The 26,909-nt window shown below is 43.1% G+C and overlaps 1 protein-coding gene across 2 annotated transcripts in view; it reads right to left on the bottom strand.

Annotated features, from left to right (window-relative positions):
- Positions 1-16,134: 16,134 nt before the first annotated feature.
- Positions 16,135-26,909, bottom strand: part of tonsl (tonsoku-like, DNA repair protein) — a 33,645-nt gene continuing 22,870 nt past the window's right edge. Inside the window, exons 24-28 of one of the 2 annotated variants that reach the window (XM_021584443.2) lie at positions 22,404-22,575; positions 21,974-22,095; positions 16,973-17,046; positions 16,689-16,822; positions 16,135-16,599 (exon numbers count right to left, since the gene is read on the bottom strand). In XM_021584443.2, the coding sequence (XP_021440118.2) occupies positions 16,400-16,599; positions 16,689-16,822; positions 16,973-17,046; positions 21,974-22,095; positions 22,404-22,575 (702 nt within the window). In that variant the 3' untranslated portion in view covers positions 16,135-16,399. Of the gene's footprint in view, positions 16,600-16,688; positions 16,823-16,972; positions 17,047-21,973; positions 22,150-22,403; positions 22,576-26,909 lie in introns of both variants that reach the window. The other variant, XM_021584442.2, reaches the window with a different exon arrangement.

Here is a 26,909-nt window from a genome sequence, read left to right on the forward strand (position 1 = left end):
AAGGAGTGCTCCGTCAGGATCTTTTGACAATAGAATTTACATAGGATAGTATTGGATATGTTACTGGCTGAAAAGGGTGGTAGGGTGTGTGATATTCGGAAGTAGAATGTTGTACTTTAATCCCCGATAACACAGCTCCAGACGGATCAGTGACCAAGGCCCTGGCTGGTTTAACAACATTAGCTCACGAATTGGCAGAGAACTCTGGGGTAGATAATGCTCTAACAAATTGGTTTGATAGTATGTTTGGGAAACTGAAAAATGTAATAATCACTGTGTTATGGGCAACCTTCACCTGTATGAATGTTTTGGTTCTGTGTGGGTGTTGTTTGGTCCCCTGTGTGAAAGTTTTGCTTATCAGGACTCTGGAGAGGTCAATGATGCAACAGATGGTGAGGTACGAACCGATTTCGAGCTCCGGCCTGTGTGATGACGAATACGGGCCTACAGGCCTAGGAGATGGCTCCGTTTCTTTTAACTACAAGGAGCCAATGTTGGATGAGACTATTTTTGAGGGTTAAGACTGTTTTTTTATGAAGATTGCAATAAAAACAGGAAGTGTTAGGATACCTAATGTAGGCCTATAACTGTCATTGATGAAAATACACGTATTGGTTTTGTGAGATTGATTTTGAGTGACATTGACAATATTAATAAAAATAGATGTGTCATTTTTTGTAGTAAATGTTTAGGCAATAATTAAAAGGATTCCACCCTGTCACTGTAAAACATATGGAAATGTGTTTGAATCAAAGCAGACAAGGAACTGTGGCAGATAACTTATGACCACCGTGAATCTGATAGCAGGGAAGGAGGTCTCCCCACCCAGAGAGGGGAGAAACCGTTGGGCTTGCAATAGATGGGGTAACATATAGCAGGATATGATTAGCAATGTATTGGTCTGGATTATTCTTGTGTACAATTGATGTATCAGTGTGTATTATTTAGTCATTTAGGGTGGATTGTCAGGTGAAAATTATCAGGTTAATTGAATGATTAGAATATTCCGCCCTGAAACATATAATTCTATGGAAGTGATTTGAATGCATAACATCATAATCAATAAATGTGTAGTCTAGTCAGAAGTAGGGTAAAGACAATATGTCTTTATGGTATTATAAACACAGACTGTCTGAGCTTGGTGCCGACCTGACTAGAGATTTGGGAGAAGAACAGGGAGTATGTCTCAAGGACAAGGTCACTAATCTCTGGCGGCTGAGTAGCAGGACATGTGTGTGCATCTGTTTGTATGCGTGTGTGTGTGTGTGTGTGTCTGTGTGTGTGTGTCTGTTTGTATGCACGTGTGTGTGTGTGTGTGTGTGTGTGTGTGTGCGTATGGTTGTGGGAATGTGTGGGCGTGAGAAGTCAGTATGAAGGTTTTACTGCTAACCTACAAAGCATTACATGGGCTTGCTCCTACCTATCTCTCTGATTTGGTACTGCCGTACATACCTACACGTACGCTACGGTCACAAGACACAGGCCTCCTAATTGTCCCTAGAATTTCTAAGCAAACAGCTGGAGGCAGGGCTTTCTCCTATAGAGCTCCATTTTTCTGGAATGGTCTGCCTACCCATGTGAGAGACGCAAACTCGGTCTCAACCTTTCAGTCTTTACTGAAGACTCATCTCTTCAGTGGGTCATATGATTGAGTGTAGTCTGGCCCAGGAGTGTGAAGGTGAACGGAAAGGCTCTGGAGCAACGAACCGCCCTTGCTGTCTCTGCCTGGCCGGTTCCCCTCTTTCCACTGGGATTCTCTGCCTCTAACCCTATTACAGGGGCTGAGTCACTGGCTTACTAGGGCTCTTTCATACCGTCCCTAGGAGGGGTGCGTCACTTGAGTGGGTTGAGTCACTGATGTGATCTTCCTGTCTGGGTTGGCGCCCCCCCTTGGGTTGTGCCGTGGAGGAGATCTTTGTGGGTCATACTCGGCCTTGTCTCAGGATGGTAAGTTGGTGGTTGAAGATTACCCTCTAGTGGTGTGGGGGCTGTGCTTTGGCAAAGTGGGTGGGGTTATATCCTTCCTGTTTGGCCCTGTCCGGGGGTGTCATCGGATGGGGCCACAGTGTCTCCTGACCCCTCCTGTCTCAGCCTCCAGTATTTATGCTGCAGTAGTTTGTGTCGGGGGGCTAGGGTCAGTTTGTTATATCTGGAGTACTTCTCCTGTCCTATCCGGTGTCCTGTGTGAATTTAAGTATGCTCTCTCTAATTCTCTCTTTCTTTCTCTCTCTCGGAGGACCTGAGCCCTAGGACCATGCCTCAGGACTACCTGACATGATGACTCCTTGCTGTCCCCAGTCCACCTGGCCGTGCTGCTGCTCCAGTTTCAACTGTTCTGCCTGTGATTATTATTATTTGACCATGCTGGTCATTTATGAACATTTGAACATCTTGGCCATGTTCTGTTATAATCTCCACCCAACACAGCCAGAAGAGGACTGGCCACCCCACATAGCCTGGTTCCTCTCTAGGTTTCTTCCTAGGTTTTGGCCTTTCTAGGGAGTTTTTCCTAGCCACCGTGCTTCTACACCTGTATTGCTTGCTGTTTGGGGTTTTAGGCTGGGTTTCTGTACAGCACTTTGAGATATCAGCTGATGTACGAAGGGCTATATAAATACATTTGTTGTTTTGTATTCCTGACTTTAGGACGTTCCTGTGAATAAACCTTTTAGACTATCTATTGTAGCTGGGCCTCCGTCTATTTCATTCGACCAGGATCTTACAAATTCTGGTTTGCAGACTGAGTAATATAACTAAATTGGGTTATGTACCTGGAGAACAAAATTCTCTTATCAACAAATAAAACCCCAAAATTCAGACAAACTCCAAGCATTGATTATGCAAGAATGGTCTGCCATCAGTCAGGATGTGGCCCAGAAGTTAATTGACAGCATACCAGGGCAGATTGCAGAGGTCTTGAAAAACAAGTGTCAACACAGCAAATATTGACTATTTGCATCAACTTCATGTAATTTTCAATAAAAGCCTTTGACACTTATGAAATGCTTGTAATTATACTTCAGTATTCCATAGTAACATCTGACAAAAATATCTAAAGACACTGAGGCAGCAGACTTAATTAATTTTGTGTCATTCTCAAAACTTTTGGCCACGACTGTACCTACAGTCAGTATCCACATTTCAGGCTACTATTCCATTGTGGACCCCAAGAAGAGTAGCTGATTCTATTGCAACAGCTAATGAGGATGCTAATAAAATCCAACAAAAAATCTGAAAAAGTAGCCTATAGTTCCCTTGACGTGCCATTTTGAAGTCACGTCTTGTGACTGTCACAATCGTCACACAATTGCTATCATCCTCTTTTAGCACTTCACCAAATATTGAACAAATATTAGGCTTCTGGTAATTGGCATGTACACTGAGGATACCAAACATTAGGAACACCTTCCTAATATTGAGTTGCGCTGGATGTCCTTTGGGTGGTGGACCATTCCTGATACACATGGCAAACTGTTGAGCGTGAAAACCCCAACAGCTTTGCAGTTCTTGACACAAACCGGTGCACCTAGCACCTACTACCATACCCCGTTCAAAGGCACTGAAATATTTTGTCTTGCCCTTTCACCCTCTGAATGGCACACATACACAATCCATGTCTCAATTGTGTCGAGGCTTAAAAATCATTCTTTAACCTGTCTCCTCCCCTTCATCTACACTGATTGAAGTGGATTTAACAGGTGACATCAATAAGGGATCATAACTTTCACCTGGATTCACTTGGTCAGTCTATGTCATGGAAAGAGTAGGTGTTCTTAATGTTTTGTACACTCAGTGTATTTGGAGGGCGTACAGTTCTAACGACAGAGAAAAATTCTGAATGAAAATCCTCAGTGGAAGCCTATAGAATGAATTGCACAAGAATGATACATTTATGGATTTTAAATGCATTGTTTTCTCTTCTTTCAACCCACCACACACCCGTCCTTCATCCACACAATATTTCAACCCACGCATCACTAATTTGTACTCTACGAAGAAGACTTTGGCCATACAGATTCAGTGCTCCACCACATCCCCACAGGCACCACCCCACCCAGCCGAGAACGGTTCCGTTCAATCCCCCATCACTCTACCAGGAAATTCACAGCCTTTTGAAACAGATGCTGGACAGAGGAGTGGTACATGAGAGTGCTAGCCCTTGGGCTGCACCTATTGTCCTGGTCAAGAAGAAGAATGGTACGTGGCGTTCCTGTGTTGATTACAGAAAGCGCAACTCAGTAACCCACATCCCAGGATCGAGTATTCCTTAACCTGAAAAAAGGATGCCTGGTACTCCACTCTTGACCTCGCCAGTGGCTACTGGCAAGTGGAGGTGGACCCCCGAGACCGGGAGTAGAATGCCTTCACCACTCCACTGGGCTGTTCGAGTTTAAAAAGATGCCGTTCGGGTTGTGTTACCTGCCAGCCCCTGATGCAAAGGTGTCTGCGGAACCAGGTAGGAGAATCATTGGTTATCAACCTTGACGATGTAACCCCTGAAGTGTCACCTGTTCCAGAGGCAGGTCACTTACCTTGGGCATGTGGTGGGCACCCAGGGGGACACACCGGACCCTGGTAAGGTCGAAGCAGTAAAGGAACGGGTTACCCCTACCACAGTGAGTCAGGTAAAATCATTCCTGGGCTATGTGGGGTATTATATATGATTGATCCCCAAGTTCTCCATGATTGCCGTACCTCTCAATAAGCTATTGGGCAGCCAGAGGTTCAGCTCACGAAAAAAAAGTGTCCCAGCACAGTGGTCTCTAGAGTGTCAAACTGCTTTTGATACCTTGAAAAGTAACCTTTTAGTATATGCTGACTTTTGTCTCCCCCTTCCTGCTCTAAGTAGATGCAAGCTTCCGAGGGCTGGGGGCTGTTGTCTCAAGTGCAGAATGGGCTGGAAAGGGTCATCGCTTACGGCAGCCGGAGTCTGATCGAAACTATCAAAACCACAGCTCCTTCAAGCTGTAACTGCTGGGACTGAAATGAGTGGTAACAGAGAAATTTAAACTTAGCTCCATTTTCACTGTTTACACTGACAATAATCCGCTTGGCCATCTGCATAAAGCTAACCTCGGGGCAGTCGAGCAGCTCTGAGCCGCACAGTTGGCAAACTACCAGTTTGACATCAAGTACCATGCAGAAGCCCACAGTATAAATGCTGATGTCTTCTCTAGGCTTCCAGAGGAAGGAGGTATAATACTTCATGATAAGCTGTAGACCACACTATCTCCCAAGAGCGTTCTTATCTACATTATTAGTAGCTGTGTCTATTTACCACCACAAACCGATGCTGGCACTAAGACCGCACTCAACAAGCTGTATAAGGCCATAAGCAAACAAGAAAATGCTCATCCAGAAGCGGCTCTCCTAGTTGCCGGGGACTTTAATGTAGGCAAACTTAAATCAGTTTTACCTAACTTCTACCAGCATGTCACATCCAGAGGGAAAAAAACTAAACCAGGAAGTACCAGTGACTTACTCAATACGGAAGTGGTCAGATGACGCGGATGCTACGCTACAGGACTGTTTTTCTAGCACAGACTGGAATATGTACCAGGATTCATCCAATGGCATTGAGGAGTATACCAACTCAGTCACTGGCTAATAAGTGGCATCAACGACGTCGTCCCCACAGTGGCCGCACGTACATATTCCAACCAGAAGCCATGGGTTACAGGACACATCTGCACCGAGCTAAAGGCTAGAGTTTCCGCTTTCAAGGAGCGGGACACTAATCCGGACGCTTATAAGAAATCCCGCCATGCCCTCAGACGAACCATCAATACAGGACTAAGATCGAATCCTACTACACTGGCTCTGACGCTCGTCGGATGTGGCAGGGCTTGAAAAATATTACGGACTACAAAGGGAAACCCAGCCCTACCGGCCAAACCCTCCCTAACCCGGACGACGCTAGGCCAATTGTGCGTCGCCCCATGGACCTCCCGGTCGGCTGCGACAGACCTGGGCGTGAACCCAGAGTCTCTGGTGGCACAGCTAGCACTGCGATGCAGTGCCCACTGCGCCACCCGGGAGGTCCTTAATTCTATTTCTTGGGTTTAAGGGCTTGTAAGTAAGCATTTCATGGTCATACAACACCTGTTGTATTCGGCGCATGTGACAAATAACATTTGATTTACCTCTCCCTGGGTCGCCCAGCCGACCCACTTACTGATGATGGTTGATGAGGTACACATGGGCTGGGCCCACAAAGGACCAGACGGACCACAACACAGCTTGAGAGCTATGGAAACACCTCTTCAAAACCTTTGGTTACCCCAAGCGTGTTCACAGCAACCGAGGGACAACTTGAGTCCACAGTGGTCAAACAGCTGTGTGAATTGTATTGGGATACTTGTGAGGATAAACCAGACACTGTTGACTCTGTTAAACACACTGAGCGAAAAAGTGCAGGCACATTGGGAAGAACAGCTACCAGCCATCCTTCAAGCCTACAACAATACAGTCCACAGCAGGACTGGGTACACTCCACACTTTCTAATGGTTGGTAGACATGCACGGTTGCCCATTCAATGTGTCCTTAGGAGTCAAATGTCCCAAGACAGGTGGATCACTGGGTGCAGCATCATGATGGGTCCTCCTGGAGGACTTTTTAATTGTTTCCGCAGGAGATCACATGGAAAGTTGGCGGATCGTTGGGACCCCATGCCTTCTGTATCAAACTCAAAAATCCCTTAATACGCCAGACATATTTTCTATAGTCGGACCCTTCTAGTTTTAGTGAAGGAAGAGCAATGCTTTTTGATGACATTATGAATGAATCAAACAGGCCTAGCTGCGCTCCGGGCTGCCTCATTCACAAAGACAGAACCGGCATGGACACAACATGTGACACATAAAATAATGTGACCTGCAAAACAAAAACCCTGTTTACACAACCTATGGTACCCTAACAACACTGTCACACTATCACCAATAGCAACAACAACCATGCCACATCAAAGGTGACAGGTTGGTGGTTGCTGAAAGACCAGCGACCATAACGGTGACGCAAACAAATTAGCAACACCGAGGTAAAGACAGTTTCAGGTTGGATATTCGATGGATATTCGCCTGTAGTTTTCCTTACGTCCACCAACAGCAGTTAGGGACTGTCAACATAGTGACAAATCTTTTTTTTAACCATTACTCAGAAAACTTTCAAAATGGCATACACACATTGCACACACTTTTTTTTGTCGATTTACATCTTGCACTATTTTAAATTAATTATTTACATTTTTGAATTTCAATTACTCATTGGTCATGTGACCTAGTGACTTCAAACAAGGTTCAGAATGTCCACTGATTACCCTTCTATATTGCACACCCTTTAGTTTCATCTCACAAGATTTGACATTCATTTTTCAAAATGTAACATTTCAATAGCTCCTTGGTCATGTGACCTACTGACTTCAAACATGGTGCAGAATGTACCCTTCTATATTACACTCTTGTTTGTGTACTGTAAAATCACGCAGTTTAACGTACATTTTACAATTTAAATTTCAATTGCTCCTTGGTCATGTCAATTACACACCTAAGAAGCGTGCAGTGGATATACACCCATACGGCATAACCTCTAGTTATATCTCTTCTATGTTGTTGTACATTAATATTAGTTTGACAATTAGGGGGTTCAGTCCAGTGTTGTGTTTACCCTTTTCTTTAATATTTATCTATAATAACTGGTAGTTCTAAGTACTTATTTTCCCAGTTTTCCCATAGGAGAGAGACAGATAATATCTCCTTACTTCGTTAATATCAACCATAAAGGAAAAGGGCAACGTACGAGAGTCATGCTATTAATTGTCCAAAGCAGGGATGGAGAGTGAGCTGGTGAGGTAGGCTGCAGTGGGTTTGCTGGTCAATACATATACTGAACATGTAACCACAGTAATGGTGGCCAGTAAATCAATTCAAACAGAAATTGTAGACCTTTAATCTTTTCCAACGTGTCAACATACAACTTAAAATAAGTATGAAACATTTCAGTGTTAACTTTCTCTTTATCCCTGGTTGATGTACATGTCAGAGCCTCTTCAGTGTGGATGGGGTATAGCATACATTTTCAACAACAAAGACTGCACTTCCAGTTTGTGTTGTTTGCTCTGTTGAACTATTTTGTCTTCATTCCTAGTTACAGCACATGGAACCACCGTTGGAATACAAAACATTCAATCTAAAACAAAATGTAACACGTTATAAATAATATCAAATATCAATGTAGTATGACGAATTAGCCACCCATTGTGTTATATCGTAAATTGTCTTACATGCCGTCACTGTTGTCAAAAGATGATAAACATGTTACTAACCCAGGCAGTCTTTGGGCCACATCCAGGTTCTTTATCAGTGGCACACATGAAGCAGTTGTTGGCTTTGTTGAACTCTGAAATCATAGGCATGAACTGAACATATGGCTGTCCGACACAACTACATAAAAATAAAGAATTTACATTTACTTTTAATTAAATGTCATTACAAACCAGACATTTTTAGTATATCCTCAGCCATTTATTTTCGCACTTGCTCCATGTGTTTTTGAAGGTTCCATATCAATTTGGAAGGGGATGTTGGGGAAGTTCTGTGCAACTTCCTTGGCCATCTACACAAAAAAATTAAATATTTTTTTGATCTACTTGTCACATAACAGCTAACCAATCATTATTGAAAATATAACTATCAAACCTGCATTACAAAAACCACACAGCTGAAGGTGTCCTGCTGCATGGTGGGAGTTATTTCCCCTCCTTTCCACTTCATGTCCATCGTCTTTTCCATGGCAGGATCTCATTTTGAAGTTCTCTCTTTTTTATAGACAAATGAATACACAAGCCAAATGTGTATGCTGTTTTCCTTATCACTATAATCTAGTAGTAATTTAGTAGCAGAGGTAATTTCCTTTATGCCCCATTCTACACACACACAGCCTAAATTATAGGCGCTGAACCATTTACAGGACAATAATAAAAGGAGCATATAGGATCCAACCCTATCACAGAGTGAATAAATGTAGAGCGTTTGTGGACTTTAAGAAAAAAATATTAAGTGACAGTTTCATCAGTACGTGCCTAAAGAAAGTCTTCACAAAGATCACAGATCTTAGGTTCCATGATAATTTGGGTGAGATTGAGGGCATCTAGCTTAGATTGTAGGATGGCCGGGGTGTTAAGCATATCCCAGTTTAGGTCACCTAACAGTACAAACTCTGAAGATAAATGGGGGGCAATTAATTCACATATGGTGTCCAGGGCGCAGCTGGGGGCTGAGGGGGGTCTGTAACAAGCGACTTATTATTTCTGGAAAGGTGGATTTTTAAAAGTAGAAGCTCGAACTGTTTGGGCACAGACCTGGATAGCATGACAGAACTCTGCAGTAGATTGCAACTGCACCCCCTTTGGCAGTTCTGTCTTGGGGGAAAATGTATACACACACAGAGGCATTTTTCAGCTATGATTTTACCACTCAGAATCCAGAATGGATATGACAATGTGACCAGCACAGGACGTAATACACCCTTATAACAATCTACTTTCTGATCTTTTTGACTTCTTATTTGGTAAACTGCTACTGTGTGTCAAGAAAAGAGCCCCAATTAGGGGTTAGAGTACTCCAGTAAAAAAGGGCTGGTTTAGATTAAAAACTATTGTCCTGTGTCCCCATTCATAGGGGCATGAGAGACTCGTCACTGGTAGAATTGAGTTTGCACTTTATTGGCCCAAACACCCACAGACCCACAAGGTTGAGGTTACTCATGGACAGTAATTAGTAATAATATTTTTTTTTTGCATTGATTCATTGGGTCTTCTAACTGTCCAAGAAGAGGATCCAAAGTGTTAGGAAATATTTTTTCACAGAAATACAAAGGAGGATGTCTCTCCTCATACCTCAGGCACTTTTGTCAGACTGCCAGACTGTGCACCACAGAGCCAATCAGGAGAGAATACATACAGGTCAACGGTGCCAATTGAAAGTCAAGGGGTGTGTCGGTGCCTTTTGGATTACTCTCTCTATACAGAGAACACCTGTGGTTCAAGTTAAGAGCTACCCTTCCCCTTTCAGTCTTAAAGTGACAGAGCCAGCAGCCATGAGAGTTTTTCACAGTATGTCATAAAAACGTATTACACTTATGAATGTATGTAAAATGCTAATATGTATTAGATCCAGTACAATGGAATAACTAAGACCTGAATTTGAATGCAGCGTGTTCCGATTCCTCCTTCTCTTTCTGTCCAGCAGGGTCAACCAAAAACACGTGGCCTGATGGTTCATGAAGATACTGGGGAAGCAATATAGGAATGTATTGATCCCTTAAAGGATTTGACTATTAAAGGACCCATATCACAACCCTCATACCTCTTCACGAAAATGTGCCTAAATCAATTTTGGAAAAAGGATTTTACTCAGAAAAGACATAGGAATTTATTTTTCCAGTTAGAAATAGTAGGCCATGCATCAAATAACTATTTTCATCAGACAAATTAACCCTCAAATACACTATTGCATTTTGTAAGTTGTCTGCAGGTGGCTGGTTTTGAATGCACTGAAATATCAAATCATTATCAGGTTATGTAAACGGCGTTCTAATACTCAACGTAGAAGGATTTGTCTTAATGTACAGTATATGAAAGTGATGCTATGAAAAAGATTATTTCACGTTATCAAGCTCACTGACTGACAAACCACTACCTATTACTGTGATTAAAAAGCGCATATGAAACATTGTTTTTCATGAGGCCTACCTGTGCGCCTTCCTTTAAGCACCTCTGTTCAAACACCTCTCTTGTCCTTGATCCATACCACATATAGCCATTTGCGGATCTTTACAGTGTCCATGTGAAAGATAGTTATTGCGAGTATGGAACATTTGTTAACTTAAAAAAATGTTTTTTTACACCCATGTAAAATGAAGGCCTGCAAAGCTTGCAGATTTCAGTCTAATAGCATGAGATGAAAGTAGACAAACATCAGAATGTGCGATATAAAAGGTATAGTCAGTGGACATTCTGAACCTTGTTTGAGGTCAGTAGGTCACATGACCAAGGAGCTATTGAAATTCTACATTTTGAAATATTAATGTAAAATCTTGTGAGATGAAAATGGACAAACTAAAGGATGTGCAATGTGTAGGCCCACAGATAGAACATTCTGAACCTATTGAAATTATACATTGATTTTTTTAAATGTAAAACCATGTGAGATGAAAATGGACAAACTATAGGGTGTGCAATATAGGAGGGTAGTCAGTGGACATTCTGAACCTTGCTTGAAGTCATTAAGTCACATGACCAAGGAGCTAGTGAAATTTTAAATTTGGGAAAATTAATGTAACATCTTGTGAGATGAAAATTGACAACCTAAAGGGTGTGCAATATAGAAGGGTAGTCAGTGGACATTCTGAACCTTATTTGAATCAAGTAGGTCACATGACCAAGGAGCTATTGAAATTCTAATGTAAAAAAAGGTTTGTACTTTGTTTACGCTCCCTAACTAATTCAACGAAGAATACAAAATGCTGCTCACATTTCCACGTTTATTAGCGTTGGAAAGTGAATGAATGTCCAAATCGTGAAAATAAGACCCGTGTAAATTGGTGCGCAATTTTTCCAACAGCATGACCATTATTTGGTGTCTGTGGCTCAAGTGGTTTGAAAGCGCGAATATCCGTCGAATATCCAACTTGAAACTGTCTTTACCTCGTTATTAGCAACAACATCCACCTTGAAGTTGATAACTATAGAATAACTACCTTCAAAGTAATGACTCGGGACTTCGGTTGTGAGATGAAAGCTTATTTTTAGTAATAATACTTGTTCACATTACATTTTACCACTTTAGATTCTACAAAACAATAAAAGAAAGTAGCTAGCGAAAGCCAGGATAATCTTGTCACTTGTACATAACTGGCGTGTTCTCGTTTTTTATTCCTTCTTTTCGCAAGGCATTCTGGTACTTGCAGTCAATAGCGTAAACCAATAGTAACCAATACAACATAAATATGTACATAGTTCCCTCAATCTCCATCACATGAATTCTAATACAATCACTCTTACAAATGTAAATAACTGTAAAATAAAATATCTTAAGCTACAGCTCAATGAATTAACTGTAAGCACTAACTCTGTAACCCATTAAAGTTACAACATCCTCCTCCCCGATGAACAAATGTGTTCAGATAAATCTCTCAACAGTATATCAACTGAATAGGTCTTCTCATCAAAGTCCCTGAGAAAGTACGAACTGAGCATGACCTAACTAGGCTATCTGGGCCTTCTGTCCCACTTTTGACTGAGTTAGCTCGATTTTTCTACCCAGAGACCACCAAAGAAAATCCTGATTGGATATTTTTTTCTCTTCAGTATTAACCATTCTCTTTCCAACAAAAACTGAAGAGTTTCAATCAAAAGATCATAAAAATGATCGTAAAGATGAAGTAAAAATCCAAATGAAATTGAATTAAATATATACAGTACCAGTCAAAAGTTTGAACAAGGGTTTTTCTTTATTTTTTACTATTTTCTACATTGTAGAATAATAGTGAATACATCAAAACTATGAAATAAAACTTATGGAATGATGTAGTAAAAAAGTGTTAAACAAATCTAAATGTATTTATATTTGAGATTCTTCAAAGTAGCCACCGTTTGCCTTGATGACAGCTTTAGGGCTCCCACTCAGGGCTCCCGAGTGGCGCAGCGGTCTAAGGCACTGCATCAGTGCTAGAGGCATCACTACAGATCCTGGGCTGTATCACAACAGGACGTGATTGAGAGTCCCATAGGGTGGTGCACAATTGGTCTAGCGTCGTCCGGGTTAAGGTTTGGCTGGGGTAGGCCGTCATTGTAAATAAGAATTGTTCATATTTTAATTGTTTTATCAATGTGTATTCGCTTCTGAGTCTCAGTCTCTTCAACCCAGCAAGTGAGGCACAGCTGTCGTAAAGAAGCTGTCGTAAAGAAGTGACTCTGGAGGCTGGAAAGTCCCGCCTATGACACTGTCAAATGAAGCACAACGCTGGAAATCTATCTGCATCCACATGAACTAGTCCCGGCATTGTTCTTTGACAAACACAGAAGGTTGTAAATTTAATTCAATAGAAGAAAACAGAGGGGGAGAGAGACTGCCAATTCCTTAATGTAGCAATTGGCTACAGTCTTTCCCTCTCCTTCTCTCGCTCTGTTTTATTGTATTGAATCATATGTAGCCTAATACTTAAACACTTATCTAAAGTGGGCAGGGGGGAACACTTGAAATGCACTAATCTGAAATATGTAGTTTGGCTGTTATAAGGTATTATATAAGCCAACGGTCATCTATTAGGCATTTATTCAGTAATAGTAATTCTATATCTAATAAATGTGTTCATTCATTCATAAGTAGGAAGTTGCTGGGCCCAGCACATGCAGTGTGGTCCCCTGTTCTTCTGGTACCAGTGCAGTGGGAAAGGATACTAGTTTTAGCAGAGACAGCTCAGAAGTAAGTACAGTAGATATAGGAGAAGAGAGACACAGATGTAATGTCAGTTAATATGTTGGCTCTACATGTAATAGCAATTAACACTTAGGAGTGACAGCGACAAGGAGAATCACAGACAGAAAGACAGTGACAGGCAGACAGAGACAGACTGCACACCAGGGAGGCAACAGAGGCACAGTTAAACTGGTGAGTTGTATCTCCAGTGGTGCTTTTACCTGTTGTATTTTATTAAACATGAGCTGGTTAAAAAAAAGGATGATGTTTCACCAGTCACCGGAACTGTAAAATGAGAGAGCGGAATTTGTCCCAGTACACCCTTGTTTTTAAGAGACACTTCCTACCTTTCCCAAATAAAGTATTGTTAATTGTGAAACATACCTGGTTGTCAGTCATACTTCGTGAATTTGCACCATAACCAGTGTTCTCATATCTGACATGTCTAACTCTGGCTTGCCTTACACGTAAAGGTTAGCACAGCAGCTGTGGGAAGAGAACATGACCACAGATATGCACTTGCTGCACGTTTGCAACACTGTCCTATACCATAATACTGTAGTTTGCAACAGTTTACACATCAAATCAAATTGTATTTGTCACATGCTCTGAATACAACAGATGTAGGTAGACCTTACAGTGAAATGCTTACTTACAGGCCCTTAACAACAATGCTTTAAAAAGTTAAGAAAAATAAATAAAAAGAAGTGTTAAGAAAACATTTTAAATAGAAAATAAAAGTAACAAATCATTTAAAAGCATTTAATCATTTAAAAGCTGCAGTAAAATAACAATATATCCAGCGGGTACCAGTAGAGAGTCAATGTGCACTGGTTAGTTAAGGTAATTGAGGTAATATGTACATGTAGGTAGAGTTAAAGTGACTATGCATAGATTATAAACAGAGTAGCAGCAGCGTAAAAGAGGGGTCTGGGTAGCCATTTGTTTAGCTGTTCAGGAGTCTTGTAGCTTGGGGGTAGAAGCTGTTAAGAAGCCTCTTGGACCTCGACTTGGCGCTCCAGTACTGCTTGCCATACGGTAGCAGAGAGAACAGTCTATGAATAGGGTGGCTGAAGTCTTTGACCATTTTTAGGGCCTTCCTCTGACCTCCTGGTATAGAGGTCCTGGATGGCAGGAAGCTTAGCCCTGTGATGTACTGGGATGTACACACTACCCTCTATAGTGCCTTGCGGTCGGAGGCAGAGCAGTTGCCATACCAGGCAGTGATGCAACCAGTCAGGATGCTCTCGATGGTGCAGCTGTAGAACCTTTTGAGGATCTGAGGACCCATGCCAAATCTTTTCAGTCTCCTGAGGGGGAATAGGCTTTGTCGTGCCATCTTCACAATTGTCTTAGTGTGTTTGGACCATGATAGTTTATTGGTGATGTGGACACCAAGGAATTTGAAGCTCTCAACCTGTTCCACTAACAGCCCCGACGATGAGAATGGGGGCGTGCTTTGTCCTCTTTTTCCTTTAGTCCACAATCATCTCTTGGACACAGGGACTATGGTGGTCTGCTTAAAACATGTTGGTATTACAGACTCAGTCAGGGAGAGGTTGAAAATGTCAGTGAAGACACTTGCCAGTTGGTCAGCGCATGCTCGGAGTACACGTCCTGGTAATCCCTCTGGCCTTGTGACTGTTGACCTGTTTAAAGGTCCTTCTCATATCGGCTACGGAGAGCGTGATCAGTCGTCCGGAACGGCTGGTGCTCTCATGCATGTTTCAGTGTTACTTGCATAGAAGTAATTTAGCTCATCTGGTAGGTTTGTGTCACTGGGCAGCTCGTGGCTGTGCTTCCCTTTGTAGTCTGTAATTGTTTGCAAGCCCTGCCACATCCGACGAGCGTCGGAGCCGATGTAGTACGATTTAATCTTAGTCCTGTATTGACGCTTGCCTGTTTGATGGTTTGTCAGAGGGGGGATTTCTTATAGGCTTCCGAGTTATAGTCCCGCTCCTTGAAAGCGCCAACTCTACCCTTTAGCTCCGTGCGGATGTTGCCTGTAATCCATGGCTTCTGTTTGGGTCTACTTAAACAGTTAACAAGGTGGCAGTAGCACCATCAGAAACCATTTACAGATTTTTTTATAAATTGGAAATGACAATAACTAGTAAAGAAATTAGTTCTAACCATAATCACCTTGGCCCAATCGCTGAGTCATATTGTGGAACACTGAGGTGTGTGGTGTGAGTAGGCACTTTTCCCACATGATCTTGAAGCCAGTGGAGGCTGGTGAGAGGAGCTATAGGAGGACATGTGGTTTCCATGTTTGATACCATTCCATTAATTCCATTCTAGATATTACAATGAGCCGGACCTCCTATAGCTCCTCCTACCTCTGCTTGAAGCCCACCCAACACCATCCTCTGTGGAACTATTCAACAGTGAGAAGACCAGTCAGTGGGTTAACTAACAAGGTTGGAAACCACAGTGTGCAACTGTGTCTTCAGAAGCTCACACCAAGTAGGCGGGGAACAGCCCCGTTTGCAAGACTCATGATGCTCCACCCTGAGAGTTGTGTCGGAGACAGCGGCTGAGGAAAGAGACTAGGAGACAGAAGCGAGGGATTTAATCATTTCACAGTTTGACCGTAAAATCAGCTAATTTTGTGAGGTTGCATGGAAAAAAGCACCATGGAAATAAACAGCCCAAAAATAATGACAATCATGTTCACTTTATTTTTTTATGTTTTCCATTGAATACATACAAATACATAGACATATATAAACACACCCACAAACACAGAAAATTATATCTACATTATGCATACAAGATCATTCATTCGGAGATCCTTCTGCAGCCTGTGTCACCAAAATATGCCACAAATACGACGACCAAAGGGTGTAAATCATCTCAAGTGTATGTATTGGAATCCAAGTGACACTAGTCTTTAACGGTGTGAGAACTCAAGGAGGCGTCCTCACAGTGAGGGGGCAACAGTGAGCAGGCATTTGGCATCTCTGGAGAGGAAGTGGCCCACGGGAGTCCTCTGGCCCCAGGTCTGCTGCAGGACCTCGCGGTCCAGTTTGTTGAGCCTCTGGGAGCACAGCCGCAGGTCCTGGACCTGTTCTGACAGGCCGTCCAAACTACAGCTGTCCCAGGGGCCGGCTACCTGACAACCTGAGAAAGAGAGATGGAACAAATTAGAGGGACTTAGAGAGAGACAAATACAGACTGAGAACCAATAGACTACTATAGGCCTAATGTACCTTGGAGGTTGAGATGGGTCAAAGGTCTCTGGGCGTCACGGAGGGCGGAGAGGAGGCTGTAGAGTCCTGCTGAGGTCACCGCCGGGTTCCCTGACAGGTCCACAGACACCACGGAGGGACAGACAGGCAGACATCTGGACACACAGAACATACGGATCTCAATATTGGACAGTCACATAAATCAGAGGTACTGTACAGAGCGGACACTTGGAAAAGGCACAGGCAGCTCAACTAAAGGACAAGGGTGACATGAATAGAGAGAAAACACAAAAATGCACACACACCTGGCGAGGGTGGCCACGCTGTTGTCCGTCAGTCCATTTCCCCCCAGGCTTAGATGGGTCAGGGAGCAGTCATCCTGTGGAACACACAAAGAACCAATCAGAACCATGTCCTCCGTGACTCAGCAAGGGACCAATCAAATCCCTGATCTCATGGTGTGCCCTTGACCAGGCAATTATAACGATGTATTAGTAGTACGTCTTAGTACCAGACCTGGGTGTGTATTTGATCATTTATTTAAATATGTATTTTATGTGTGAGAATTTTCAAATAAATGTGTCCCGAATCAACTACTTCTAGTGGTTAAATGGATTTGAGTCAGTGAATTAGTTTTTCAAATACATGCCAATACTTCAAGTGGATTTCCAAAAACGTGTTTTCTGGAAAATAATGCATTTATTCATTTGCCAGTTGAAAATGTGACAACATCCACTGAAGTAGCTAGCAAGTCTACTGGCTAGATAGTTGCAGTAGTTGCCTTGGTAACCAAACCATCATCCTGGGCTTGCTATTATGAAAATCGAATTAAACAAATGCCAATGTCTTCAATTCAACTTTTGCCTTCAAAAGCAGCTCAAAAATAGAACATGTAAGAATGAACTTCATAGCCATTTGAATTATACCGCGCAATTGTATGGAATTAATTCAGCAATAAAAAGGCCTGAGGGGGTGTGGTATATGGACAATATACCACGGCAACGCTGTCAGAGGAAGGCCCAACGCTTGGACACAATCCTTAGCAGTGGTATATTGGCCATATATCAGAGGTGCCTTATTGCCATTATAAACTGTTTACCAATGGAATTATAAACAGTTTACCAATGGAAAATAAGTGTTTTGTCATACCCATAGTATATTCCACAGCTATCAGACATGCAGGGCTTATTATAAACTGGGTGGTTCGAGCCCTGAATGCTGATTGGCTGACAGCCGTGGTATACCACAGGTATGACAGAACTGTCATTTACTTTTATAATAGCAATAACACATCTCAGGGGGGAGTGATATACAGTACATTCGGAAAGTATTCAGACCCCTTGCCTTTTCCCACATTTTGTTACGTACCAGTCATATTCTAAAATTGATTAAATGGTTTATTCCCCTCATCAATCTACACCCAATACCCTATGACAAAGCAAAAACAGGTTTTTATAAATTTTGCACATTTATTAAAAAAATCAAAAAACTAAACTATTCAGACCCTTTACTCAGGACTTTGTTGAAGCACCTTTGGCAGGGATTACAGCCTCGAGTCTTCTTGGGTCTGACACTACAAGCTTGCCACACCTTTATTTGGGAAGTTATCCCATTCTTCTCTGCAGATCCTCTCAAGCTCTGTCAGGTTGGAAGGGGAGCGTCTCTGCACAGCTATTTTCAGGTCTCTCCAGAAATGTTTGATCGTGTTCAAGTCCGGGCACTGGCTGGGCCACTCAAGGACATTCAGAGACTTGTCCCGAAGCCACTCCAGCGTGGTCTTGGCTGTATGCTTAGGGTTGTTGTCCTGTTGGAAGGTGAACCTTCACCACAGTCTGAGGTCCTGCGCGCTCTGGAGCAGGTTTTCATCAAGGATCTCTATAATTTGCTCCGTTCATCTTTCCTTCTATCCTAACTAGTCTCCCAGTCCCTGCCGCTGAAAAACATCCACCACCACCATGCTTCACTGTAGGGATGGTGCCAGGTTTTCTCCAGACGTGACGCTTGGCATTCAGGCCAAAGAGTTCAATCTGGTTTCATCTGGCCAGAGCATCTTGTTTCTCATGGTCTGAGAGTCCTTTAGGTGCCTTTTGGCTAACTCAAAGTTTGCTGTCGTGCGCCTTTTACTGAGGAGTGGCTTCTTCCATTTAAGAATGATGGAGGCCACTGTGTTCTTGGGGACCTTGAATGCTGCAAAAATGTTTTGGCACCCATCCACAGATCTGTGCCTCGACATAAATCCAGTCTCTGAGCTCTACGGACAATTCCTTCAACCTCATGGCTTGGTTTTTGCTCTGACATACAGTCAACTGTGGGACTTTGTATAGACAGGTAGGTGCCTTTCCAAATCGTGTCCAATCAATTGAATTTACCACAGGTGGACTCCAATCAAGTTGTAGAAACATCTCAAGGATGATCAATTTAAACAGGATGCACCTGACCTCAATTTCAAGTCTCGATAAATGTGTTTTTTTTAATAAATGTGCAAATGTCTAAAAACATGTTATTGCTTTGTCATTATGGGTTATTTCATGTAGATTGTTGAGGAATTTCCTTTTAATCTATTTTAGAATAAGGCTGTAACAAAATGTGGGAAAAGTCAAGGGGTCTGAATACTTTCCAAATGCAATATATGGCCAATATACCACGGCTACGGTCTGTGTCCAGGCACTAACAGCCCTTAGCCGTGGTATATTGGCCATATACCACACCTCCTTGGGCCTTATTGCTTAAATATTCAACTATTTGTATTTTCAAATAAACAATATCTGAATACTTACTTCAAAATGTACAGTACGTGAAAGTAATTGAGAAATGTAAAATAGTATTTCAACCCAGGTCTGCTTAGTACCAGGCAGTGAGTACTATGTCACCCAATATATCAATGTTTAGTTCTCAGCTTGGCCTCCAGCTTTAAACATTAGTCGACATGAATCCTACTTAACAGGGGGACCATCACCACATTTGTTCCTCTATTGAAGACAATCTTGCCAGAGCTCCCCTTTAAGTCAAATGCTATATACACTTTAAGATACAACCATTGTGTCTTCCTTAACATATCAGCACGTCTCTTGGCCTGAATAGCAAACGGCAACGTTGTGCAGCAGATAAGTGTGAATGACATGCTTCCTTTTCAACCTGTGAAATGTTATTTCCACACGCTTTCAGCTGCGCCTGCCTCAGACCTGTGGTACAGGTAACTGCCAAAATAAAGGAAACACCAACAAAAGGAGTTGGGCCACTACGAGCCGGCCAGAACAGCCTCAATGCACCGTGGCATAGATTCTACAAGTGGCTGGAAGTATATTAGAGGGATGTGACACCCTTCTTCCATGAGAAATACCATCATTAGGTGTTTCATGTTTGAGATGAAAAAAAATGTCAGGCTCCACTCCAGAATCTTCCATAAGTGTTCTATAGAACTCGCCAGCTTGTCGTCCTAAAAAAAGCGGAAATTAGTTAGCATTTTCTACCTCTTGTTCCGTTGGGCATTCCTAAAGGGGAAATGAATGGGGAAAATAAACAGGGTATAAGGGAGATATGCCAAAAATAAGGTCTGAAGTTAACACAGGCTAAGGATATCTTATACGCTTTGTTCTAGGAGAGCCTTTATGTGCTCAGAATAAGTAAGTTGCTAACGAGTCACTAACCGTCTGAGAAATGGAACTACAACATTAGTCACAACATTTCCGAATCACTACAGCGACCACGCAAACTAGTCTACGCTACATTACGCCAAAAGGGTAGATGGTTAAGTTAGCTTTCTGCTTACCAGCTCAAACAAAAATACAAGGATGGTATATTGTTTTGCTCCAGGCTGCAAACCATATCTCTTCAGCGGGAAGGTGCGCATTTTATCATTTCTCGAACAATGTTGTCCCGAGGAGACTTTGGGTCCGTCTAATAAGTAATCTAAGTCTGTTAGCTAGACGTCAAAGGCATGCGTCCAGAGGGGTTTTATTTTTTGACATGTTAGCACAGATGTTAGCTTTTTACAAAATCCACAAAAAGTGATGTTAGCTGATGAGATCTCATAGAAGAAAATGTATAAGATCTCATAATCCTGTATAGGGTTGCACATTATGGGGAACATTCAGAGGTGGAAAGTTTGTGGGAATTAACAGGAATACATGGGAATTAATGGGAATATATGCAAATTAATATTAATACCATTTAAATGTAGATGTTTTTTTTGCATTGGATATATTTACCATATCATATGGAGACAGAAACCTTTTATCTTATCATAAGTAGACATAATTAAAATGATTAAATCCTTCCAATAGAAATAGAAAAAAACTATTTAGTTACGAATTTAACTTTAATTAAATGAGTTCACTCTGCACATGGGATGATTTCACTAAACAACAAAAGAAAGGGACTATTGAATGATCCATTGCATCTCCCAAAAACATTTTCAACATACATCTGTAAAAGTCTAGAAACTAAAGCTTTGATTGTCTTCCTCTCAGGCTTCCATGTCTTCTCCCTGGACCTCCTCAATGTCCACCTCTTGAACAGACTCTGAGGCCTTATCTTCACTGTCACGTTCCAACCTTGTTGCGGATGGCTCGTTGCCAGGCTCAAAAAGCCTCAAATTTGCCCGAATGGTCACCAATTTTTCAACCCTTGTATTGGTCCAAACAAGGACCATTTGCACTTTGAGGTGGCTGCTGGTGGTGGGATTTGTAGGATGATCGAGGCAACAGGGGAAAGAGCCTCAGATCCACAAAGTCCCTTCCACCAGGTGTCTGATGAGATATGTTGGCACGACTGCCATATTGCATCTCCATCCCAAAGCCTTTGCTTGGAAGTGTCCTTCGCCAGACTGCCAAGAACCTTGCCCTCATCCAGGCCAAGATGGGACTCGGTAGTGCTGGGCATTTTTATACTAATTAACTCAGGTACCACACCTGTGTGGAAGCACCTGCATTATATATACTTTATATCCATTATTTACTCAAGTGTTTCCTTTATTTTGGCAGTAACCTGTATGGGTTTACTGGTTAGAGAGAAACAAGAGTTACCAGAAACCTAACCAATTGTTTGGCCAATATCCAATAATAGCATTTTTATCATTTACCAATTTATTTATTTTAATTGCACAGCAGTTTCTTTTCGTGTACATTCACGAACAAATTTACACCCACTTAAGGCTACTTAGAGAATATGATAGTTTGTGCAGTTCTTTCGCCAAACAATGCTTAATTAATGTCAAGTATTCTAATGATGCAGTTTTTTAATTTGTGCGTGTGCACGCGCGTGTGTGTGTGTGTGTGTGCATTTGTGTGTTTGCATGTGCTGTGTACCTGGGACAGGACTGACGTCAGGTGTTCTAAAGCAGGGTGGTCAGCGGGTCCACAGCGGATGGCAGACAGATGGAGGTGTGTGAGACAGTGGAGAGGCAGAGTCTTCAGGACCAGCTCAAAGCCTGTAGAGCCCAGAGCATTATGGGATAGATTCACAGACTTCAGGTGCCCTGTACCTGTAGGATGATGAGATGATACTGATTCTTCTGGAACATTTCAAACTACCTCAAACAGATAGAAATGTGTCCATTTGGAGTGGTCTCCACCATTTATATACATTATATTTAATAATAATAATAATAATAATAATAATAAAATACAATTTATCCAAAGCGACTTACAGTCATGCATGCATACATTTTATCTATGGGTGGTCCCGGGACTCTGTAGAATATCAGTGTGAAAAGGGTATATTAATGAGCCTGTTTACCTGCCAGGGCTCTGGCCAGTAGGAGACGGTGTTGCTGTAGGCAGCGGGCTGTGAGGTTGCAGGCCTGCAGGGAGATGCTGGCCAGTAGGGGGCACGCTGACAGCAGGCAGGACAGGGCCTGGGACAGACCATCACCCAGCGGGTTCACACTCAGGTCCAATTCCTCCAGACACTAGAGAGAGATGGGAGGGAAGAGACGACCATTTTGTTTAGCTCGCCATCAACACATCCATCCATATGTAGCACGTGATGTAGCCGCACTACGCCTTCCTTTACATAGTCGTCCTGTTCTTATAGTTTAGATATGAATAATCTACACATTGATGAACCTATGGGTGAGCAACAATAGTGAACACATACATACCACATGATTGATTCAAACTTTTGGTCAGTCATATACTATTCTTAAATAACATGACCTCTGTGCAGAATAGAACCATATAAAATGACACAGACCGGTGTACTGTAAACCATCACTGAAGATAAGGTACAGAATCCTGGGCCCCTACACGTCCATATAAAGGGCACAGCACAGCGAGAGTCTTACAGGTGAGTATTATACTTCAGTCCCATAGGGGCGCATATGTTTCTGAAACAACATTCTGGGATGCTAAAACATTCAAGGATAACAAAAAAGGACTTCTAACATTCATAGCTTCACTTGCTTTCCAGCTGAGAGTATTTCACTAGAAAATAAGAAACTATTCTTACAAATTACACTAAGTAAATACAAACGAACTAAGTAAATACAAAATCAATCACTATTTATACTGAACAAAAATATAAACGCAACATGTGAAGTGTTGGTCCCATGTTTCATGAGCTGAAATAAAAGATCCCAGAAATGTTCCATATTCACAAAAAGCTTTTCTCTATTTAGTGCACAAATGTGTTCACATCCCTGTTAGTGAGCATTTGTCAATTTCCAAGATAATCCATCCACTAGACAGGTGGCATATAAAGAAGCAGATTAAACAGCATGATCATTACACAGGTGCACCTTGTGCTGGGGAAAATAAAAGGCCACTAAAATGTGCTGTTTTGTCAACACAATGTTGAAGGAGCGTGCAATTTGCATGTTGACTGCAGGAATGTCCACCAGAGCTATTGCCAGATAATTTAATGTTAATTTCTCTACCATAAGCTGCCTCAAACTTTGTTTTAGAGAATTTGGCAGTCCATTCATCCGGCCTCACAAACGCAGAGCACGTGTGGACACGCTAGGCCAGGACCTCCACATCCGGCTTCTTACCAAACCAGGATCGTCTGAGATCAGCCACCCAGACAGCTGATGAAATTGTGGGTTTGCACAACCGAAGAATGTCTGCACAAACTGTCAGAAACCGTCTCAGGGAAGCTCATCTGCGGGGTCATTGTCCCCACCAGGACATGACTGCAGTTCGGTGACGTGACCGACTTCAGTGGGCAAATGCTCACCCTCAATGGTCACTGGCAAGCTGAAGAAGTGTGCTCTTCACGGATGAATCCCGATTTCAACTGTATCGGGCAGATGGCAGACAGCGTGTATGACGTTGTGTGGGCGAGTGGTTTGCTGATGTCAACGTTGTGTGCCCCATGGTGGCGGTGGGGTTATGGTATGGGCATAAGCTACGGAAAACGAACACAATTGCATTTTATCGATGGCAATTTGAATGCACAGAGATACCGTGACGACATCCTGAGGGCCATTGTCGTGCCATTCATCCGCCACCATCACCTCGTTTCAGCATGATAATGCACGGCCCCACGTCGCAAGGATCTGTACACAATTCCTGGAAGCTGAAAAAGTCCCAGTTCTTACGCACCAGACATGTCACCCATTGAGCATGTTTGGGATGCTCTAGATCGACGTGTACGACAGCGTTTTCCAGTTCCCGCCGATATCCAGCAACTTCGCACAGCCATTGAAGAGGAGTTGGACAACGTTCCTCAGGTCACAATCAACAGCCTCTATACGTGTCACGCTGCATGAGGCAAATGGTCACACCAGATACGGACTGGTTTTCTGATCCACACCCCTACATTTTTTTTAAGGTGTCTGTGAGCAACAGATGCATATTTGTATTCCCAGTCATGTGAAATCCATAGATTAGGGCCTAATGAATTTATTTAAATTGACTGATTTCCTTATATGAACTGTAACTCACTTTAAAATCTTTTTTAAAATTGTTGCATGTTGCGTTTATATTTTTGTTCATTAACTCTGTAAACAAGGGCACCCTCATAGACGTCATCCTGACCAACTGGCCAATACACCTCCGCTGTCTTCAACCAGGATCTCAGCGATCACTGCCTCATTGCCTGTATCCGCTACGGAGCCGCAGTCAAACGACCACCCCTCATCACTGTCAAACGCTCCCTAAAACACTTCTGTGAGCAGGCCTTCCTAATCGACCTGGCCCGGGTATCCTGGAAGGACATTGACCTCATCCCGTCAGTTGAGGATGCCTGGTCATTCTTTAAAAGTAACTTCCTCACCATTTTAGATAAGCATGCTCCGTTCAAAAAATGCAGAACTAAGAACAGATACAGCCCTTGGTTCACCCCAGACCTGACTGCCCTCGACCAGCACAAAAACATCCTGTGGCGGACTGCAATAGCATCGAATAGTCCCCGTGATATGCAACTGTTCAGGGAAGTCCGGAACCAATACACGCAGTCAGTCAGGAAAGCTAAGGCCAGCTTCTTCAGGCAGAAGTTTGCATCCTGTAGCTCCAACTCCAAAAAGTTCTGGGACACTGTGAAGTCAATGGAGAACAAGAGCACCTCCTCCCAGCTGCCCACTGCACTGAGGCTAGGTAACACGGTCACCACCGATAAATCCATGATTATCGAAAACTTCAACAAGCATTTCTCAACGGCTGGCCATGCCTTCCGCCTGGCTACTTCAACCTCGGCCAACAGCCCCGCCCCCCCCGCTGCTCCTCGCCCAAGCCTCTCCAGGTTCTCCTTTACCCAAATCCAGATAGCAGATGTTCTGAAAGAGCTGCAAAACCTGGACCCGTACAAATCAGCTGGGCTTGACAATCTGGACCCTCTATTTCTGAAACTATCCGCCACCATTGTCGCAACCCCTATTACCAGCCTGTTCAACCTCTCTTTCATATCGTCTGAGATCCCCAAGGATTGGAAAGCTGCCGCAGTCATCCCCCTCTTCAAAGGGGGAGACACCCTGGACCCAAACTGTTACAGACCTATATCCATCCTGCCCTGCCTATCTAAGGTCTTCGAAAGCCAAGTCAACAAACAGGTCACTGACCATCTCGAATCCCACTGTACCTTCTCCGCTGTGCAATCTGGTTTCCGAGCCGGTCACGGGTGCACCTCAGCCACACTCAAGGTACTAAACGATATCATAACCGCCATCGATAAAAGACAGTACTGTGCAGCCGTCTTCATCGACCTTGCCAAGGCTTTCGACTCTGTCAATCACCATATTCTTATCGGCAGACTCAGTAGCCTCGGTTTTTCGGATGACTGCCTTGCCTGGTTCACCAATTACTTTGCAGACAGAGTTCAGTGTGTCAAATCGGAGGGCATGCTGTCCGGTCCTCTGGCAGTCTCTATGGGGGTGCCACAGGGTTCAATTCTCGGGCCGACTCTTTTCTCTGTATACATCAATGATGTTGCTCTTGCTGCGGGCGATTCCCTGATCCACCTCTACGCAGACGACACCATTCTATATACTTTCGGCCCGTCATTGGACACTGTGCTATCTAACCTCCAAACAAGCTTCAATGCCATACAACACTCCTTCCGTGGCCTCCGACTGCTCTTAAACGCTAGTAAAACCAAATGCATGCTTTTCAACCGATCGCTGCCTGCACCCGCATCCCCGCCTAGCATCACCACCCTGGATGGTTCCGACCTAGAATATGTGGACATCTATAAGTACCTAGGTGTCTGGCTAGACTGCAAACTCTCCTTCCAGACTCATATCAAACATCTCCAATCGAAAATCAAATCAAGAGTCGGCTTTCTATTCCGCAACAAAGCCTCCTTCACTCACGCCGCCAAGCTTACCCTAGTAAAACTGACTATCCTACCGATCCTCGACTTCGGCGATGTCATCTACAAAATGGCTTCCAACACTCTACTCAGCAAACTGGATGCAGTCTATCACAGTGCCATCCGTTTTGTCACTAAAGCACCTTATACCACCCACCACTGCGACTTGTATGCTCTAGTCGGCTGGCCCTCGCTACATATTCGTCGCCAGACCCACTGGCTCCAGGTCATCTACAAGTCCATGCTAGGTAAAGCTCCGCCTTATCTCAGCTCACTGGTCACGATGGCAACACCCATCCGTAGCACGCGCTCCAGCAGGTGTATCTCACTGATCATCCCTAAAGCCAACACCTCATTTGGCCGCCTCTCGTTCCAGTACTCTGCTGCCTGTGACTGGAACGAATTGCAAAAATCGCTGAAGTTGGAGACTTTTATCTCCCTCACCAACTTCAAACATCTGCTATCTGGGCAGCTAACCGATCGCTGCAGCTGTACATA

This window comes from Oncorhynchus mykiss, chromosome 25 (genome assembly GCF_013265735.2).
Source record: "Oncorhynchus mykiss isolate Arlee chromosome 25, USDA_OmykA_1.1, whole genome shotgun sequence".
NCBI lineage: Eukaryota > Metazoa > Chordata > Actinopteri > Salmoniformes > Salmonidae > Oncorhynchus > Oncorhynchus mykiss.